Raw genomic sequence first — 15586 nt, forward strand, 5'->3', positions numbered from 1 at the left:
ACCTTCCAATTAATAGCTAATTATATTATATTATTGCAATATGTTTACATCAGGAGGTCATGAATGGGATCATATCGACAACTATCTAAATGACGGTAACGACGAGTCAAGTACTGTTAATCGTTTATGGTTACTTGCTGTCTTCCTTCTCAACTGGAGCACCTCCAACTTGTCTTTTCCCAATTCAATTCACCTCTTTCAACTCTGAGTACTTAGGCAAGACATCTACCATCAAAGCCTCTGGTTATAGCTACAAGATACTGGTAACCCTGTTGTTGGCAATGTTCACAAATTAATTACACATCTAATTAAACTAGATTATCTCAGACTCTCAATGTTATATATTCATCTTCATATTCTGCTATATATGGGTGCTATGTTTGTAATCATATGTTATTTAATTATGTATATGATCTAGTTTATTTCAATATTTCAACAAGGATATATAGTTCATTTATATACAGAATTATATCTGTTTGGCCAGCACATGAAAAGTATGTCATTTTTTTTTATTGACTATCCGTGATTTTGCTTATTAAACATGTTTTTCTCACCGCACGATTTTGCTTATTTCCTTTTAAGTATAGATACATATGGCCTACGGACTATGATCAACAAATAAATAAATAAATACACAGAGAATTTTTAGTACAAATTAATTGTCCATAGAGACCAAGCAGGAGAAGGCTTCTTTTCACTTTTCAGTGCATGCAATAGTTTCACCACCTTAATTTATTTCCTGCAACTTGTTGTTGGAGAAAATAAAGGAGCTATCAGTATCAGATGATAGGAGGGCTTCATTCAACTTGGTTAAAGAGATGAAGGGAATGTTTGAACTAAAAAATAAATTATGGGCTTTTTTATATAAAAGTTAAAAGTTCAGGGGTTAAAAAGAAACTCTCCCGACTGTATTGCGATCCAATAACTTTCTATATAAGTCCCTTCTCTTTCCCCATTTGCACCTGAAAAAAAAAAAAAAGTTCTTCTATTCGATTGTGTAATGTATATATACTTCGATACGCTCACATTTGTATTGCATATCTTTTGTAAATCCTAAAAACATATATTTTATAAGCCCTAAAGATTATATATACAGACTACGGCGTAAGTGCTATAAAATTTTGTATTTCAAATAAGATTGCGGCGCACCCTCTTCGTACAAGAGAAGAACCACAAATAATAATATAAAAAAAAAAAAAAAAAAAACATTATTACTAGATATGAAAGCAGACACATCATGAAGAAAAACCCCAATTCAAGTTCCAACTCTGTTGGTATCGGCCATTGTTTTATTGGTAAGCCTATATTACTTGAGAACCATTGATCAATTTTCTTTCTTTTAGTGCTAATTTTAGATCTTATTTATCATGTCCGTAATACTTCTCTTATATTATATTAATTATGTTTTTCCATTAGATGGATGTGTATTAATTTTTAATAATTAAATCTTCTTTGTGATTTGTTGTCAACAATTCTATCTAGAATTCGATTTCAGTAGTTTTTGAAATTAAACTATAAATAATTTTTCAATAGTATCAGTGAGGATATGCAAGCACTAACGGACTCACAACCGTACGTGATGCCAATGATATTTTACAACTGTTAGTAATAAGGTCTTTCTAAAATTAAAAGAGAACATTCAAACATTGATGATAAAGTTTGGAAAAAAAAAAAACAAATTTTGGAAATTGAGGGGCATTGCAGATAAGATAGCCGAGAAGACCCAGTCCAATAAGCGAATATATATATACAGCTGTAAATTGAGCTAATTAGATTAGAACTGAAAATAGTAACTCAAACGGCTGGCTATATATATTGTAATTGGGAAATGCAGATCTCTCCCTCCAACTTCTTACTGACCTGACCTGAACTGGAGGCGGCGGCCCTCCAATCCAAATGCAATGCCAAACAAGCCAAAACTAGCCCGCTGTAAATCTGATTTCCCAATTTGCCCTTACAAAACCTCCATTCTACAAACTCCCAATGGAACAGGCATCAGAAAAATAAAAATCCCTACAATGAATATTATTCATCCAATGCCAAATTTTAGCCGACATTTGACTACTTTTACCCTTAAAATAAATGTGAAACTGATTTGGGCTCAGATTGTTTCTAACAAAGAATTTGTTCTTCAAGTTAACCACATTAAAATTCTGATTTTTGGTCGCACATTTCTAGTCATTTCTTAACTATTATAATGAATAATTACATCTTTCTTAAATGACAGCACCAGAAGACTTATTAATTCAAGCGTGCTTCACTTACAACTATTAAGCAGCAATTGTCATTTCATTAGTGGGATGTTATGAGCCGGTCAGGTTCTGGTTGACGATCCTAATTGTATTAAAATAAATATAAGTCAAGCCACACTAACTAAGTATGCTGAAGGTCCACCACTAACTGGATTGAAAAAAAGAGGAGTAAAATTGTAGGCTCGGTGCAGCCCTGGAAACAGCATCACTTGAATGGAATAAAATAAGAACCTAAATAACAAGCAAATCAATTTGAGATATTCCTAAACCAATCCATAGATGAAGTGTTCCCAGAAACAGCAACAGAAAGAGGTTCATAATCACAGTGGAGGAAGAGAAGATTCAGAAGAGGGAAAGGGTTTTGACTTTTGACCAATTTTGACACTTATATTAAGAAGAAGAGACAGGACTCAGAAAAGGTACAAGACAACTAACTATACAATGTTTAGGTTATTTTACTAACATTAGGAGTTGTAAGTTGTAACGTCAGTAAATAGTGATTTTGGATACGAGTGACCAAACTTGGTAAAATCTTAATGCAGCACACCCAAACCTCCAAAAAATATAGATACTTTTAAACCATTCAATATCCCTAATGTTACCAGCACAAGCATCTAATTTGGTATCATAGAAGTATGAAATTTTAGATTTGTCAGCAAAAGCCCTTTCAAATCCAGAAACTTCCAGACAAGGTTCCAAGGAATTAACAGCTTCTCCAAGCTCAAAGTGAGAATAACTAGATGGTGGACCCCCCCCCCCCACATATAACTTCTCACAATTTTAACAACCTACTTCATTAAACAGAAACTTCATTTTATGGCCTATTATCTCCTCTGACACCCTCAACACAACACAATAGGGACAATACTCACAAGAGAAGGTGAGATGAGAGAAATTTTAAAAAATGACTGTTTAATCCTTCTTATTTGACAGCTCATTAATTGTGTACAATCAACTTTTGACGTAAAAGTTCAAAACCTTAGTTGGTTTTCACAGAATGAAATCTGTTGACCCTGAAATTCCAAATCCAACCATCTAAGTTTTTCATACACAAATCTCAAAGCAGACAGATTTTTATGCATAAATCATGAAATATATAGATGGTTGAATTGAGAATTTCAAGGTCCCTGAAATCTCCGTGGATTCCAGCAGATTTGTTTCTGGTTTTTACGGTGGAGCAAAAAAAAAGTTGCTGCTTCCAACTTCCTACTCTATTTTCTCTCTTCTTCGACTCAGGTATTCCAAATTTCACAAGTCCCAACTCAGCAGAGTTAATTTAAAATTGAGTGAGGTAATGCATATTACAGATGTACCAAGCTATGAATTCATCTCTATTTTCAAAATTTAAACAGCCAATCCGGTCCATCAAACATGATATCCATAAGAAAATTTACTTGCAGACCTAATTTTATATTTTATAGAATTTTCACTATTTTTTTAGATAGGTAAAAAATCACTGTGGATGGCCCAGAATTTTCAAATCAAGCGATTTTCTACCTATCTAAAAAAATAGTACAACGATTCTAAAAACTGTAATATTTGGTATGCTGGTAAACTTTAAAAATGGACATATGTGTCCATAGCTGGGTCCTATGTAATATGCATAGTACCATAGCCTCACTGTTTAAAAATTTTAATCAATTTTTTTAACAGTTTCAAACAAACTGTTGCTCTCTACTTCAAACAGTTTCTTTCCAATTATATTCACCTAAATCAGCAATGACAATTGACAATGGAATCATTCTCCAACCTAAAGAACTCTGAAAATTTCAGGAACCAGATGAGGAATACAGCTATACAAGCAAGAAGAATCATGAACAAATTTACCTTTTCCTGGCAAAGTAGAGAAATCACGATAAGATCTCAGAAATGTCAACAGTCAACCATGACCTTGACACAGTATAGCCTGAATCAAACAACACAAGTATGTTACCTTGTACAAAAAAAAAAAAACAAGCAGAAAGGTTTCAAACTTAGGGACAAAATATCCACCAGAAGAAATGAACAAATGGCAGTCGTCAGTTAATTTTCTATGTCAAAATTCAAAACAACCTTTATTTGACTTCTTGTGCCATAAACAGATCTAATACATTAGTAACATTCATTCCATTACTGAAATTGAATTCAAACACTGAGACTGAGTATGAATGGTAGTTTGAAGGAGGGTAAATCAGTAAATGAGAGAGTGAGTACCAGTAAAAGACAAGTGAGTGGCGAACAGACTGGAGAGTGGAGAGGCACCTGAAATCATAAAACATAAAAGTAGACTCTTTGGGATATTGGTATAGTAGTCAAATCATTAATGAAACTCCTCCAGGTAATAAATGTTCAGTGATCTCATGGCACATAACTTTTTTAATTTAAAAGATTCAGAATAGCGGTTTTATTAGCTTCCTTGTTGAAGGAAGGGTAATATGGTCCACATAAAAACTTTTCTCTAATCTCAGCATTGCGCCAAGTCAAAAGTGCGCTGTTAAAATCTGCACACAAGATTTAGCTTCAAAACATTAGGCCTCTAGTTATATTTAGAAGGTACTAGTTAAATGCAAGCCCAACAATTCATTTCATGCTATATGATGACATGGATTAGATTAGACCTATATTTTAAATGGCATTGTCACACTCAATTACCCTTTATAATATTTCTCTCAGAAATTGCAGCCTGCAAGCCTTCCAGAAATTAAAAGTGCCTTAATAGATGAGAAACATTATTTATTTTGTCAATCCTTAAATAAGAAAAGAAAAGATTCACAGGCAAAAGGCAACATAAAAATAAACCAAACAAACAGGTATATTTCCGCAATCCTTCGGAAGTTTGAGATAGAACCTGGAAAGCTTAATGAAATCATTAATGACTAAATTATTAAATATTGGGAAAAAAAAATGACAAAGCATCATTCCTCCAATGATAGAAATATCATAAGATAAGATTACTGATAAACATACAACATAATCTGGATTTTACAAAAGAGGAGAAACATAAAAAATACTTGTTTATCCATCCATTCTAAATTGCAGGAAAGTTGCACAAGGTCATTCACAAAACAAGAGAGAATAAATGAAAACAAGCGACCCTAACATAATCAGACCTATTTGCTTCACATCTCCAAGTTAACTTATTCTATTCTCTGCCTTTTTAAGGCTACATCTGATGAAGAAGTGTTGTTAAAACGGCTACGAAGATCGGCCAGAAGTGATGGACAACTCTGCATCAACTGCACATAAGGATCTGTAATAGCCAAATGCACGAAATTTTCCGGCATTGTCACAAACTCGAGACAGATATCTTTAAGGCGGTGACAGTTGAGTTGGTTGGCCAAAGAAAGCGAAGTCACAACCGTTTCTAAAGTGAGCCCCATGCAGAGCTTCTCTTCACAAATTTCCTTTAACCCCTCCAGGCGATACCGATCAGCAGCCACCATCAAATGCTGAGCCAAAATATACAAATCGGTATTTTTCTCGCCAGATTCACCGTCAAAAAGCTCAGCTACCTTAGGTAATGAATCAGTGTACATGAAATGTAGCAAGACTTTGAAAACCAAAGCACTCATATCATTTATTTGAATGCACTTCATGTTGGCTTCGGCCATTGAACCGAACAGTTCAGCCTTGAAAACCGGTGACCTTGCCGCCAGGACCAACCGATGAGCTACAAAAATCTCTCCATCGACCGCAAAGGAAACATCTGTCATCTCCTTCTTTGTCAAAAGGTCGTTAAAATCATCATGCAAGAACTTGAAAGCGGGCAAACCAACCTTGTGACTTAGAGGTGGTTTTTCCCATGCTTCGTTCATTACCTTAATGTCGCAAGAGAGAAAAAAGAAACCATCTCTGACATACTGTGACTCTAACACTGACCTCTGGATGAACGCACGGAAACCGTGGTAACAGTTAATGGCTCTAAATATGCATGTAGATCTTCTCCATGCAGAGTCTACGGGCAACAGAGTAGTTGACCAATAGCCGTTGTTGTGTAAGAGGCGAAAAGAGAAATTAGTGCATAGAAATTTTGCCTTGCTTTGAAGCTCTAGATAGAGAGAGATGTAGGTAGCGTTATCCTCAATGTTGGAACCCTTTGGTGAGTAGCGAATGACCCAAGTGCGACCTTCAGAGATGAAGGTTGGTGACCTGATGAATGTGCAAGCATCCTTGTCTTTGCTTGCTGAGTAGTCTATTTTGAAGATACCATCACTGTCAATTGTTATGCAATCGAATGCGTCCCTGATTTCACCCGTCTTGATTTTATTCTTCATTTTTTTTTTTTTTTTTTTTTTTCTACCTGCCAAATGAAACTATAAAGTATATTGATCTAGCCAGCTAGATAAGACTTAAAGAAAGTAAATTGGAATCCCCACTTGGTAGTTTAGTACTTTAGTTATAGCTATAGGTGATGCTGCAAATTGGCAACTATTGAAATTATTAGCACACAACTCAACTCAAATCAACCCTAAAACCCCAACCCCAACCCCAACCCCCATGGTTTCGAGAATCGGAAGAAACTCACCGTACGAGAATTGGTGCGCCGATTGTTGTGGATGCGGGTTTAGGTTTATGATCGGAAGAAAGAGAGAATTGGGGTAGCGTAAACGGGATGTAGGTTTGAGGTTTCGGAACAAAGAGGAACAAGGGTTTGTACTTTGTCGGGTGAGAAGAGAATGAGATGAGATCCGCTGCTATGGCTATTGCTAATTTTGCTATTGCTATAATATAATCTAGAATCTAATAATAATAAGGCGGTCACCGGTGAGGTGAGGGAAAAACCATTTTTATTTGGGCCGTCCATTTAGAGCTATTGGGCCGGCTATCATCTACTTGGGCTATAATATTATAGGATTTCTATTTTCTGTTTCAATTCCTTACAAATTTACAAACTGTACATAAAATTACATAAATTTATTAGTCCTAATCCTTGGTATTACACAATAAAATTAGTAGTTTATAATTATAATGAATAATTAATATATTTAATTAGCAGAGGTCACATGTCAACATCCATGTTCTAGAGTAAAAGAAAATTAAATGCATGTTGTTTCCCAGATTCAGCATACATTGATCTACATATATATATATATATAGACCGATCGATCGACACAATCATCTCTTCATAGTATTCATCCAAGTTGAAACATTCTGACCAAAGTTTAATATATCATTGTATTCTCAAATTAATTAATCCAATTCGAAAAATAAAAGATTCGTGCAACCTCTTGCATTGAATGAAATTAAATAAAAATACTAACTCTTGAGGAGGCAGGAGGGCAATGCCAATAATATATAGAGAAATTAATTAAGGAATTACCAAGACAATTAAGGAGAGAAGAGAATTAATATATAGGCCAATTTTCCTTTTGTATCTTAATCATCTTTATCAATCCTTACAAATTAATCTGGGATTAATTGCAGCTACAAATTAACGCCTAACATCGATCGTTTGAACAGTAATTAATTAGGAAATCAATATCCATCTAGTCTAGTCTAGTCTACGCCTTTTTAAGGTTACATGTGATGAACTTGAGCTTGAACTTGAACTTGAACTAGTGTTGTTAAAATGGCTCCTAAGCTCGGCAAGAAGTGATGGAGAAGTCTGCATCAACAGCACATAAGGATCTGTACTAGCCAATTTCACAAAATTTTCCGGCATTGTCACAAACTCAATACATGTATCTTTCAAGCGGTGACAGTTCAGTTGGTTGGCCAAAGAAAGCGAACTCACAACTGTTTCTATAGTGAGCCCCATGCAAAGCTTCTCTTCACAAATTTCCTTTAACCCCTCCAGCTGATACCGATCAGCAGCCATTAGTAAATGCTGAGCCAAACTATACAAATCAGTCATTTTCTCGCCAGATTCGCCGTCGAAAAGCTCAGCTACCTTAGGTAATGAATCAGTGTACATGAAATGTAGCAAGACTTTGAAAACCAAAGCACTCATATCGTTTATTTGAATGCATTTCATGTTTGCTTCGGCCATTGAACCGAACAGTTCAGCCTTGAATACCGGTGACCTTGCCGCCAGCACCAACCTATGGCCTAGAAATATCTCACCATCCACCTCAAAGGAAACATCTGTCATCTCCTTCTTTGCCAAAAGCTCATTGAAATCATCATGCAAGAACCGGAAAGCAGGAAAACCAACCTTGTGACTTAGAGGTGGTTTTTCCCAGGCTTGGTTCATTACCTTAATATCACAAGAGATGAAAAAGAAACCGTCTGATCTGACATATTGTTCCTCTAATAGTGATCTCTCGATGAAGGCACGGAAACCATGGTAACTGTTAGTGCCTCTAAATATGAATGTAGATCTTCTCAATACAGAGTCTACGGGCAAGAGAGTTGAGGACCATGTCCCATTATTGTGTAAAAGGCGAAAGGAGAAATTGGTGCATAGAAAATTTGCATTGCTATGAAGCTGGAGATTGAGAGAAATGTAGGCACCATTGTCTTCAATGTTGGAACCCTTTGGATGGTAGCGAATGAGCCAAGTGTGACCATGAGAGATGAAGGTTGGCGACCTTACAAATGTGCAGACCTCCTTGTCTTTCGTTGATGAGTAGTCTATTTTGAAGATACCATTATCACGGTCACTATCACTTGTTATGTAATCAAATGACTCCCTTACTTGGCCCGACTTTCTTTTCAAATTCATTTTCTACCTGCCAATTGCAAATAATATGTGTAATTAATTCATAACACTTAATGACATGAAGGTAAATTAATTAATTTCAAAACACAGACAGACCCATGTACACAAAAGCACACATAACATAACCCCTTTTTGCATATATCATCTAGGGTTTTAATTAGCGACAAATTAAATTAAGAGAGAGACCAAAGACAAGGAGAATCGATTGATAAACCGGCCGACTGCTGTGTTTTGATTTTGGGTTAAAGAAGAGACTCACCTTCCGAGTTGCATGCGCCGATTCTTCAAAAAAAGGTGGATGGAGAAGAGAGATTTGGTCGCAGGATTCGATGTAGGTTTCTGGTTTCGTTAATTAAGAGCAAGAAAGGTTTGTCGGCTAAGAATACGTTGGTTATAACTTATAATAATTAATAATAAAAAGAAAAAGAAAAAAAGGTAATTGTTTGGGCTATTAATGTTTTATGATTTCTATTTTGGGTTTTACCAATTTAGACAGTACATAAATTAATTAAAAATACCTATCATCTTGCCAAATTTAACAACGGAAACTTACGCAAATATTAATCTAGCTATTACAAGTCATCCTTGAAATTGCACAACTAAATTATTAAAATAATTATAATGAATATTGAAAATTTTCACTTATTTTGTCTGTTTCTTGTACTTTACAGTTTTTTTTTTTTTTTATTTTGTTCATACTTAATTAGTTGACTTAATTAACATAAAATTTATTCTAATTGTAATATATATCAATCTCTCTAATCGTATAAGAATGAATTTTTGAACTTTGAACAAGATTTAAATCTCAAAAATATAAAATTCAAATAAATATGAATTTGTAAATATTTGCATTTAAAAACAAAAATACATATACACGTCACGCGCAAAAATTAATAGACAAGCTCATGATAAAAATGTTGTAAGCATTGTGCAATATATATATTTAGCAGAGATACTTCTAAAAGACATATAACATGACAACATCCATGTTCTAATAAAAATTGAGTTAAAACAAAATATTTGTTTCCAAAATTCACCGTACGTACAATATTAATAGATCCTTGTCCTAATATAAGATTCACCTTAATCTATCACCATTCTTATATTATGCATGTAGTTGTCTAAATATATCTTTTTTTTTATTAAATACATCTATTTTATGTATAGAAGTCTAAATTTAGTTAAAAACAAACTTGCCACAAGAACTGCTACATGGTTTGTCACTATTAAAATTAAATGAATCCCTATCGATTTGTTTCCTTATTTCTCTTTACAACTATTTTCAATTCTTGCAATAAAATTGTTTCCTTATTTCTCTGTTTTCTTCATTTCATTTCTTCTCTTCCTCCATAGTTTCGACAATGAAAATGAAAACTATAATATCTTTCCAGATTTTGTTTAGGGCTACTGTATCTTTGTGAATAGATAAATAACAGATCTTGTGCTGATAAAAACAATCATATCTTTCTGATCTGAATATATATGTAGAGAAAATTCTTATTTGAATCATTTAATCATATCTTTTCCAATTTTATTTATTTACATATTATTTCTCCTCTAAATCGTTTAATAACATGTCTTGCTTGTGGAGAAAATTAGATATTAAATCGCAATGATACTTCAAGATTTTTTTTATATTATATTTGATCTTTTTTTTCATTTGTTGTTTCTTTTATTGTTATTTATTATTTGGATATCTATTTTTTCTCATTTGTGTCTTTTATTTTCATTTAAATATATTTTTTCTTAATTTTGTGTGAATGCCAAACAAAAAGGTCTCTTTATATTATATTCAATCTTATAATATGTTCCTATTGCAATGCATGGGAACGATACTATGATATATATAGAGAGAGAGAGAGAGATGGGCTATGGTATATTGCAATGTATAGCCTTCTTTGTACATTGGACTATAAATCACGTGATTCAAAGTCCAAATAACTGATCCAAACCATTCATCTTGTTCTCTATATTAATGTGTTTGGTGACCAAATTTTACATTTTTTGAATTTTTTTTTTACTATTTTTTTAGATTTATTGAAAATCGCTGTTTTCAGACAAATAGTAAAATATTTTCAAAGTGGCTTAATAAATAGTAAAATATTTTCAAAAAATATAAAATTTGGTCTCCAAACACATATTAATATGGAGAACAAGATGAACGGTTTGGATCAGTCATTTGGACTTTGAATCCGATGATTATAGTCTAGGGATCAAGTTACAATAATTTTTGAGTTACAACAAGCATTTTTTACATTTTCAAAGTTCAAATCGTCGATCCAAACCGTTAGATGTGATCTCTACAATAAAATGTGCTTGGAGACCAAATTTTACATTTTTTGGAATTTTTTTACTATTTATTAAGATGGGTACAAAATTCAATGGTATGAATTTGACTAGTTTTTGTACCCATCTTAATAAATAGTAAAAAAATTCCAAAAAATGTAAAATTTGGTCTCCAGGCATATTTTATTGTAGAGATCACATCTAACGGTTTGGATCGACTATTTGGACTTTGAAAATGTAGAAAATGGTTGTTGTAACTTGTTGTAACTCAAAAATTGTTGTAACTTGATCTCTCCTCTCTCTCTCTATATATATATATATATATATATATATTTATATAGAGACAGGCTAATATGCTTTCGGCAGCACTTCGGCCGAAGTGCTGCCACCCCATTTTCGATTTTTCAAAATCCAAATGGTCGATCCGAACCGTTCATCTTGTTCTCCATATTAATATCTGCTTGGAGACCAAATTTTACATTTTTTGGAATTTTTTTGCTATTTATTAAGCCACTTTGAAAATCGCTGATCCAACGGTGAACTGCCAAACAGTAAAATCAGGGGTTCACCGTTGGATCAGCGATTATCAAAGTGGCTTAATAAATAGCAAAAAAATTCCAAAAAATGTAAAATTTGGTCTCCAAGCAGATATTAATATGGAGAACAAGATGAACGGTTCGGATCGACCATTTGGATTTTGAAAAATCGAAAATGGGGTGGCAACACTTCGGCCGAAGTGCTGCCGAAAGCATATTAGCCTGTCTCTATATATATATATATATAGGAATATGTTAATATGCTATGCATAGCATAGAGGGCCTCTCTGTGCAACGGCTCAAAATTCGACTTTTCAAAATCCTAACGGTCGATCCAAACCGTTCATCTTGTTGTCTATATTAATATGTGTTTGGAGACCAAATTTTATATTTCTTGGAATTTTTTTACTATTTTTTTAGATTTATTGAAAATCGCTATTTTCAGACAAATAGTAAAATATTTTCAAAAAATATAAAATTTTGTTTCCAAACACATATTAATATGGACAACAAGATGAACGGTTTGGATCGACCATTAGGATTTTGAAAAGTCAAATATTGAGCTGTTGCACAGAGAGGCCATCTATGCTACGCATAGCATATTAACATATTCATATATATATAGAGAGAGAGAGAGAGGGAGATGGGCTATGGTGCATTGCAATACATGGAGGGGTTTGTGCATTGGACCATAAATTTAAAATTCAAAATTCAAATGGCCGATCCAAACCGTTCATCTTGTTCTCCATATTAATATGTGCTTGGAGACGAAATTTTACATTTTTCTGAATTTTTTTACTATTTATTAAGTATTTTACAAAATTGTTGATCCAACGGTGGCTTAACAAAACAGTAAAATCAGCAGCCACCGTTGGATCAACAATTTTGTAAAATATTTAATAAATAGTAAAAAAATTCAGAAAAATGTAAAATTTCGTCTCCAAGCACATATTAATATGGAGAACAAGATGAACGGTTTGGATCGGCCATTTGGATTTTGAATTTTAGATTTATGGTCCAATGCACAAACCCCTCCATGCATTGCAATGCACCATAGCCCATCTATATATATATATATATATATATATATATAGAGGAGGGATCAAGTTACAATAATTTTTGAGTTACAACAAGTTACAACAACCATTTTCTACATTTTCAAAGTTCAAATCGTCGATCCAAACCGTTAGATGTGATCTCTACAATAAAATGTGCTTGGAGACCAAATTTTACATTTTTTGGAATTTTTTTACTATTTATTAAGATGGGTACAAAAACTAGTCAAATTCATACCATTGAATTTTGTACCCATCTTAATAAATAGTAAAAAAATTCGAAAAAATGTAAATTTTGGTCTCCGACCACATTTTATTGTAGAGATCACATCTAACGGTTTGGATCGACGATTTGGACTTTGAAAATGTAGAAAATGGTTGTTGTAACTTGTTGTAACTCAAAAATTATTGTAACTTGATCCCTCCTCTCTCTATATATATATATATGAGTAAAGCTAATATACACTTAAGTGTACCATACACTTAACCCTATGACCGTCAGATTTCTTTAAAAGTCGTGTAGATTCTTTAAAAGTCGTGGTAGCACGAATCTCAAAGCTAATCGTACGGTCCTAGGGTTAAGTGTAGGGTTCACTTGGTACACTTAAGTGTATATTAGCTTTACTCTCTCTATATATATATATATATATAGGAATATGTTAATATGCTATGTGTAGCATAGAGGGCCTCTCTGTGCAACGGCTCAATATTCGACTTTTCAAAATCTTAACTGTTGATCCAAACCGTTCATCTTGTTGTCCATATTAATATGTGTTTGGAGACCAAATTTTATATTTTTTGGAATTTTTTTACTATTTTTTTAGATTTATTGAAAATCGTTGGTTTCAACAAATCTGAACCATAATAAAACAGCGATTTTCAATAAATCTAAAAAAATAGTAAAAAAAAAATTCAAAAAATGTAAAATTTGGTCTCCAAACACATTAATATGGAGAACAAGATGAACGGTTCGGATCGACAGTTAGAATTTGAAAAGTCGAATATTGAGCCGTTGCACGGAGGCCCTCTATGCTACGCGTAGCATGCTAGCATATTCCTTATATATATATATATGCCTGTCCAAATTTAAAGAAATCATTGTATTAATTGTCTTATTAATCCAATTGTAAAATTAGAATTTTACAAATCAAAGAAGACTATATTAATTATATATTGTCCAATGGTATGAGTATCCCACTAAGTATCATATATAATATAAGAAAACACACATAATTAAGCCAACAAAACTGACTGCCTTTCTGTTATATATGGTCTACGCACTTAAGTTGTAATTAACACACTAGCTAGCTCGCGCGCTTTTATATATGATTTGATGATACAATAACAGAAAGTGTATCATAGTAATATATATATAAGTACTAGCTAGCTAGCTAGTCTTCTCTTAGCCTCATTTTAATAAGGTCTTGAAAGGCAGATGATGATTCAGTACATTTCCGAAGCCCGGCCAATAAGGACGGATAAGTTTGCATCAACTGTATATATCCTTCTTTCAATGTCAACCGCACAAGATTTTTGGGCTCAGATGCAAAATCAAGACAAAAGTCCCTGAGCTGGTTACAGTCGTGCTCCTCAGCACAAGTTAAGATACTGGTAAATGTGTTCAAGGAGATATCTCTTATCAGCCTCTCTTCACATCTTTCCTTCAATCCATCCAGTGCATATCTATCAGCAGCTGCAATCAAGTCCTCAAGCAACACAACCAACGAGATATTCTCATCGTAAATATCTGGCAAAGAATCAGTGTATATGAAATGAAGCATGGCCTTGAATACCACCGGTGCCATATTTTCAATCCTGATCATCATGCTCTTTGTTTGAATCTCGGCTACGGGTCCAAAAAGCTCTGACTTAAAAACAACCGATCGTGCACCAAGTACCAATCTATGAGCATTAAAAATTTCCCCCTCGACTTGAAATGTCACATCCGCTCCGTCATTCCTCTCTAAGAGTTCCCCAAAATGCTCGTTTAAGCTACACGGCCTAATCCCAGTAATGAAACTCTTAGGTACTTCTTTGCAAGAGTCGTTTATAATTGTGACGCTGCAAACAACTGTGAAGAAATCATCTCTCACATAGTACGCTTCCAAATCCGATCTTTTAATGAATGCCAGGGAGCCAAAGTCATCATAGTCGCATGAAAAGGTGAATGTCAATCTCTTGCATGATTTCGGGCACAGATTGCCGTATAGGTCAAGTAGGCCAAATGCAAAAGATGCAGTGACATTTTTGTAGTTGCAATGAATTGCGAGATAGAGACCAATGAACTCACCTTTGCATTCCTTTGTACAACCTCTTGGGTAGTAACGGATTTCACAATCGTAACCGCTGATATTGAACATGGGAGAGGGGATAAATTCAGAAATTCTCATGTTTTGAGTTTTTGAATTCTGGACCTTAAACTGGTAACATCCTGTTTCGATCTCCTTGACAATCAATGGTAACTCACAGGTATCATTGCTTATCATCGTGTTCATTGTCGTTGTTTTAGGTTCGTTAAAATATAACAGAAAACTCTCGTCAGTACCTGTTATATTATATAATTTTGGTGGTTAGCTAGATTTCGTTGAAGCTGCATTTCATCAGACACCTTAATTAATTAGATACACAGTACTATGGTTATTGGTTTGGCTACTAATTAAATTTGTTGCATTAGATCTAGCTCTCAAATTGGAATGTGAGTTGCAACATATATCTAGCTATGTGATGTGATTTAATGAGATTTCAAATATGAAGGAAAATTAAAGGTCCAACATGCATGTACAAGTAGCATGCGTGCATCTATATATATAAAAGAAA

General features: G+C 33.7%; 2 protein-coding genes and 1 pseudogene across 2 annotated transcripts; all 3 read right to left on the minus strand.

Moving 5' to 3' along the window:
* Nucleotides 1–5158: 5158 nt before the first annotated feature.
* Nucleotides 5159–6918, minus strand: LOC144553063 (BTB/POZ and MATH domain-containing protein 1-like). Its single transcript, XM_078301135.1, has 2 exons — nucleotides 6757–6918; nucleotides 5159–6531 (listed from the first exon to the last, which is right to left on the minus strand). Exon 2 carries the CDS (start codon nucleotides 6503–6505, stop codon nucleotides 5369–5371), a length of 1137 nt encoding a protein of 378 aa, XP_078157261.1. The 5' UTR covers nucleotides 6506–6531; nucleotides 6757–6918; the 3' UTR covers nucleotides 5159–5368.
* An 804-nt stretch (nucleotides 6919–7722) lies between these two features.
* On the minus strand, nucleotides 7723–8424 carry LOC144552463 (BTB/POZ and MATH domain-containing protein 1 pseudogene; annotated as a pseudogene).
* A 5736-nt stretch (nucleotides 8425–14160) lies between these two features.
* LOC144552464 (BTB/POZ and MATH domain-containing protein 1-like) lies at nucleotides 14161–15264 on the minus strand. The gene has a single exon (XM_078300445.1). It carries the CDS (start codon nucleotides 15262–15264, stop codon nucleotides 14161–14163), a length of 1104 nt encoding a protein of 367 aa, XP_078156571.1.
* Between the last annotated feature and the right edge of the window lie 322 nt (nucleotides 15265–15586).

This window comes from Carex rostrata, chromosome 4 (assembly GCF_964058835.1).
Source record: "Carex rostrata chromosome 4, lpCarRost1.2, whole genome shotgun sequence".
Taxonomy (NCBI): Eukaryota; Viridiplantae; Streptophyta; class Magnoliopsida; order Poales; family Cyperaceae; genus Carex; species Carex rostrata.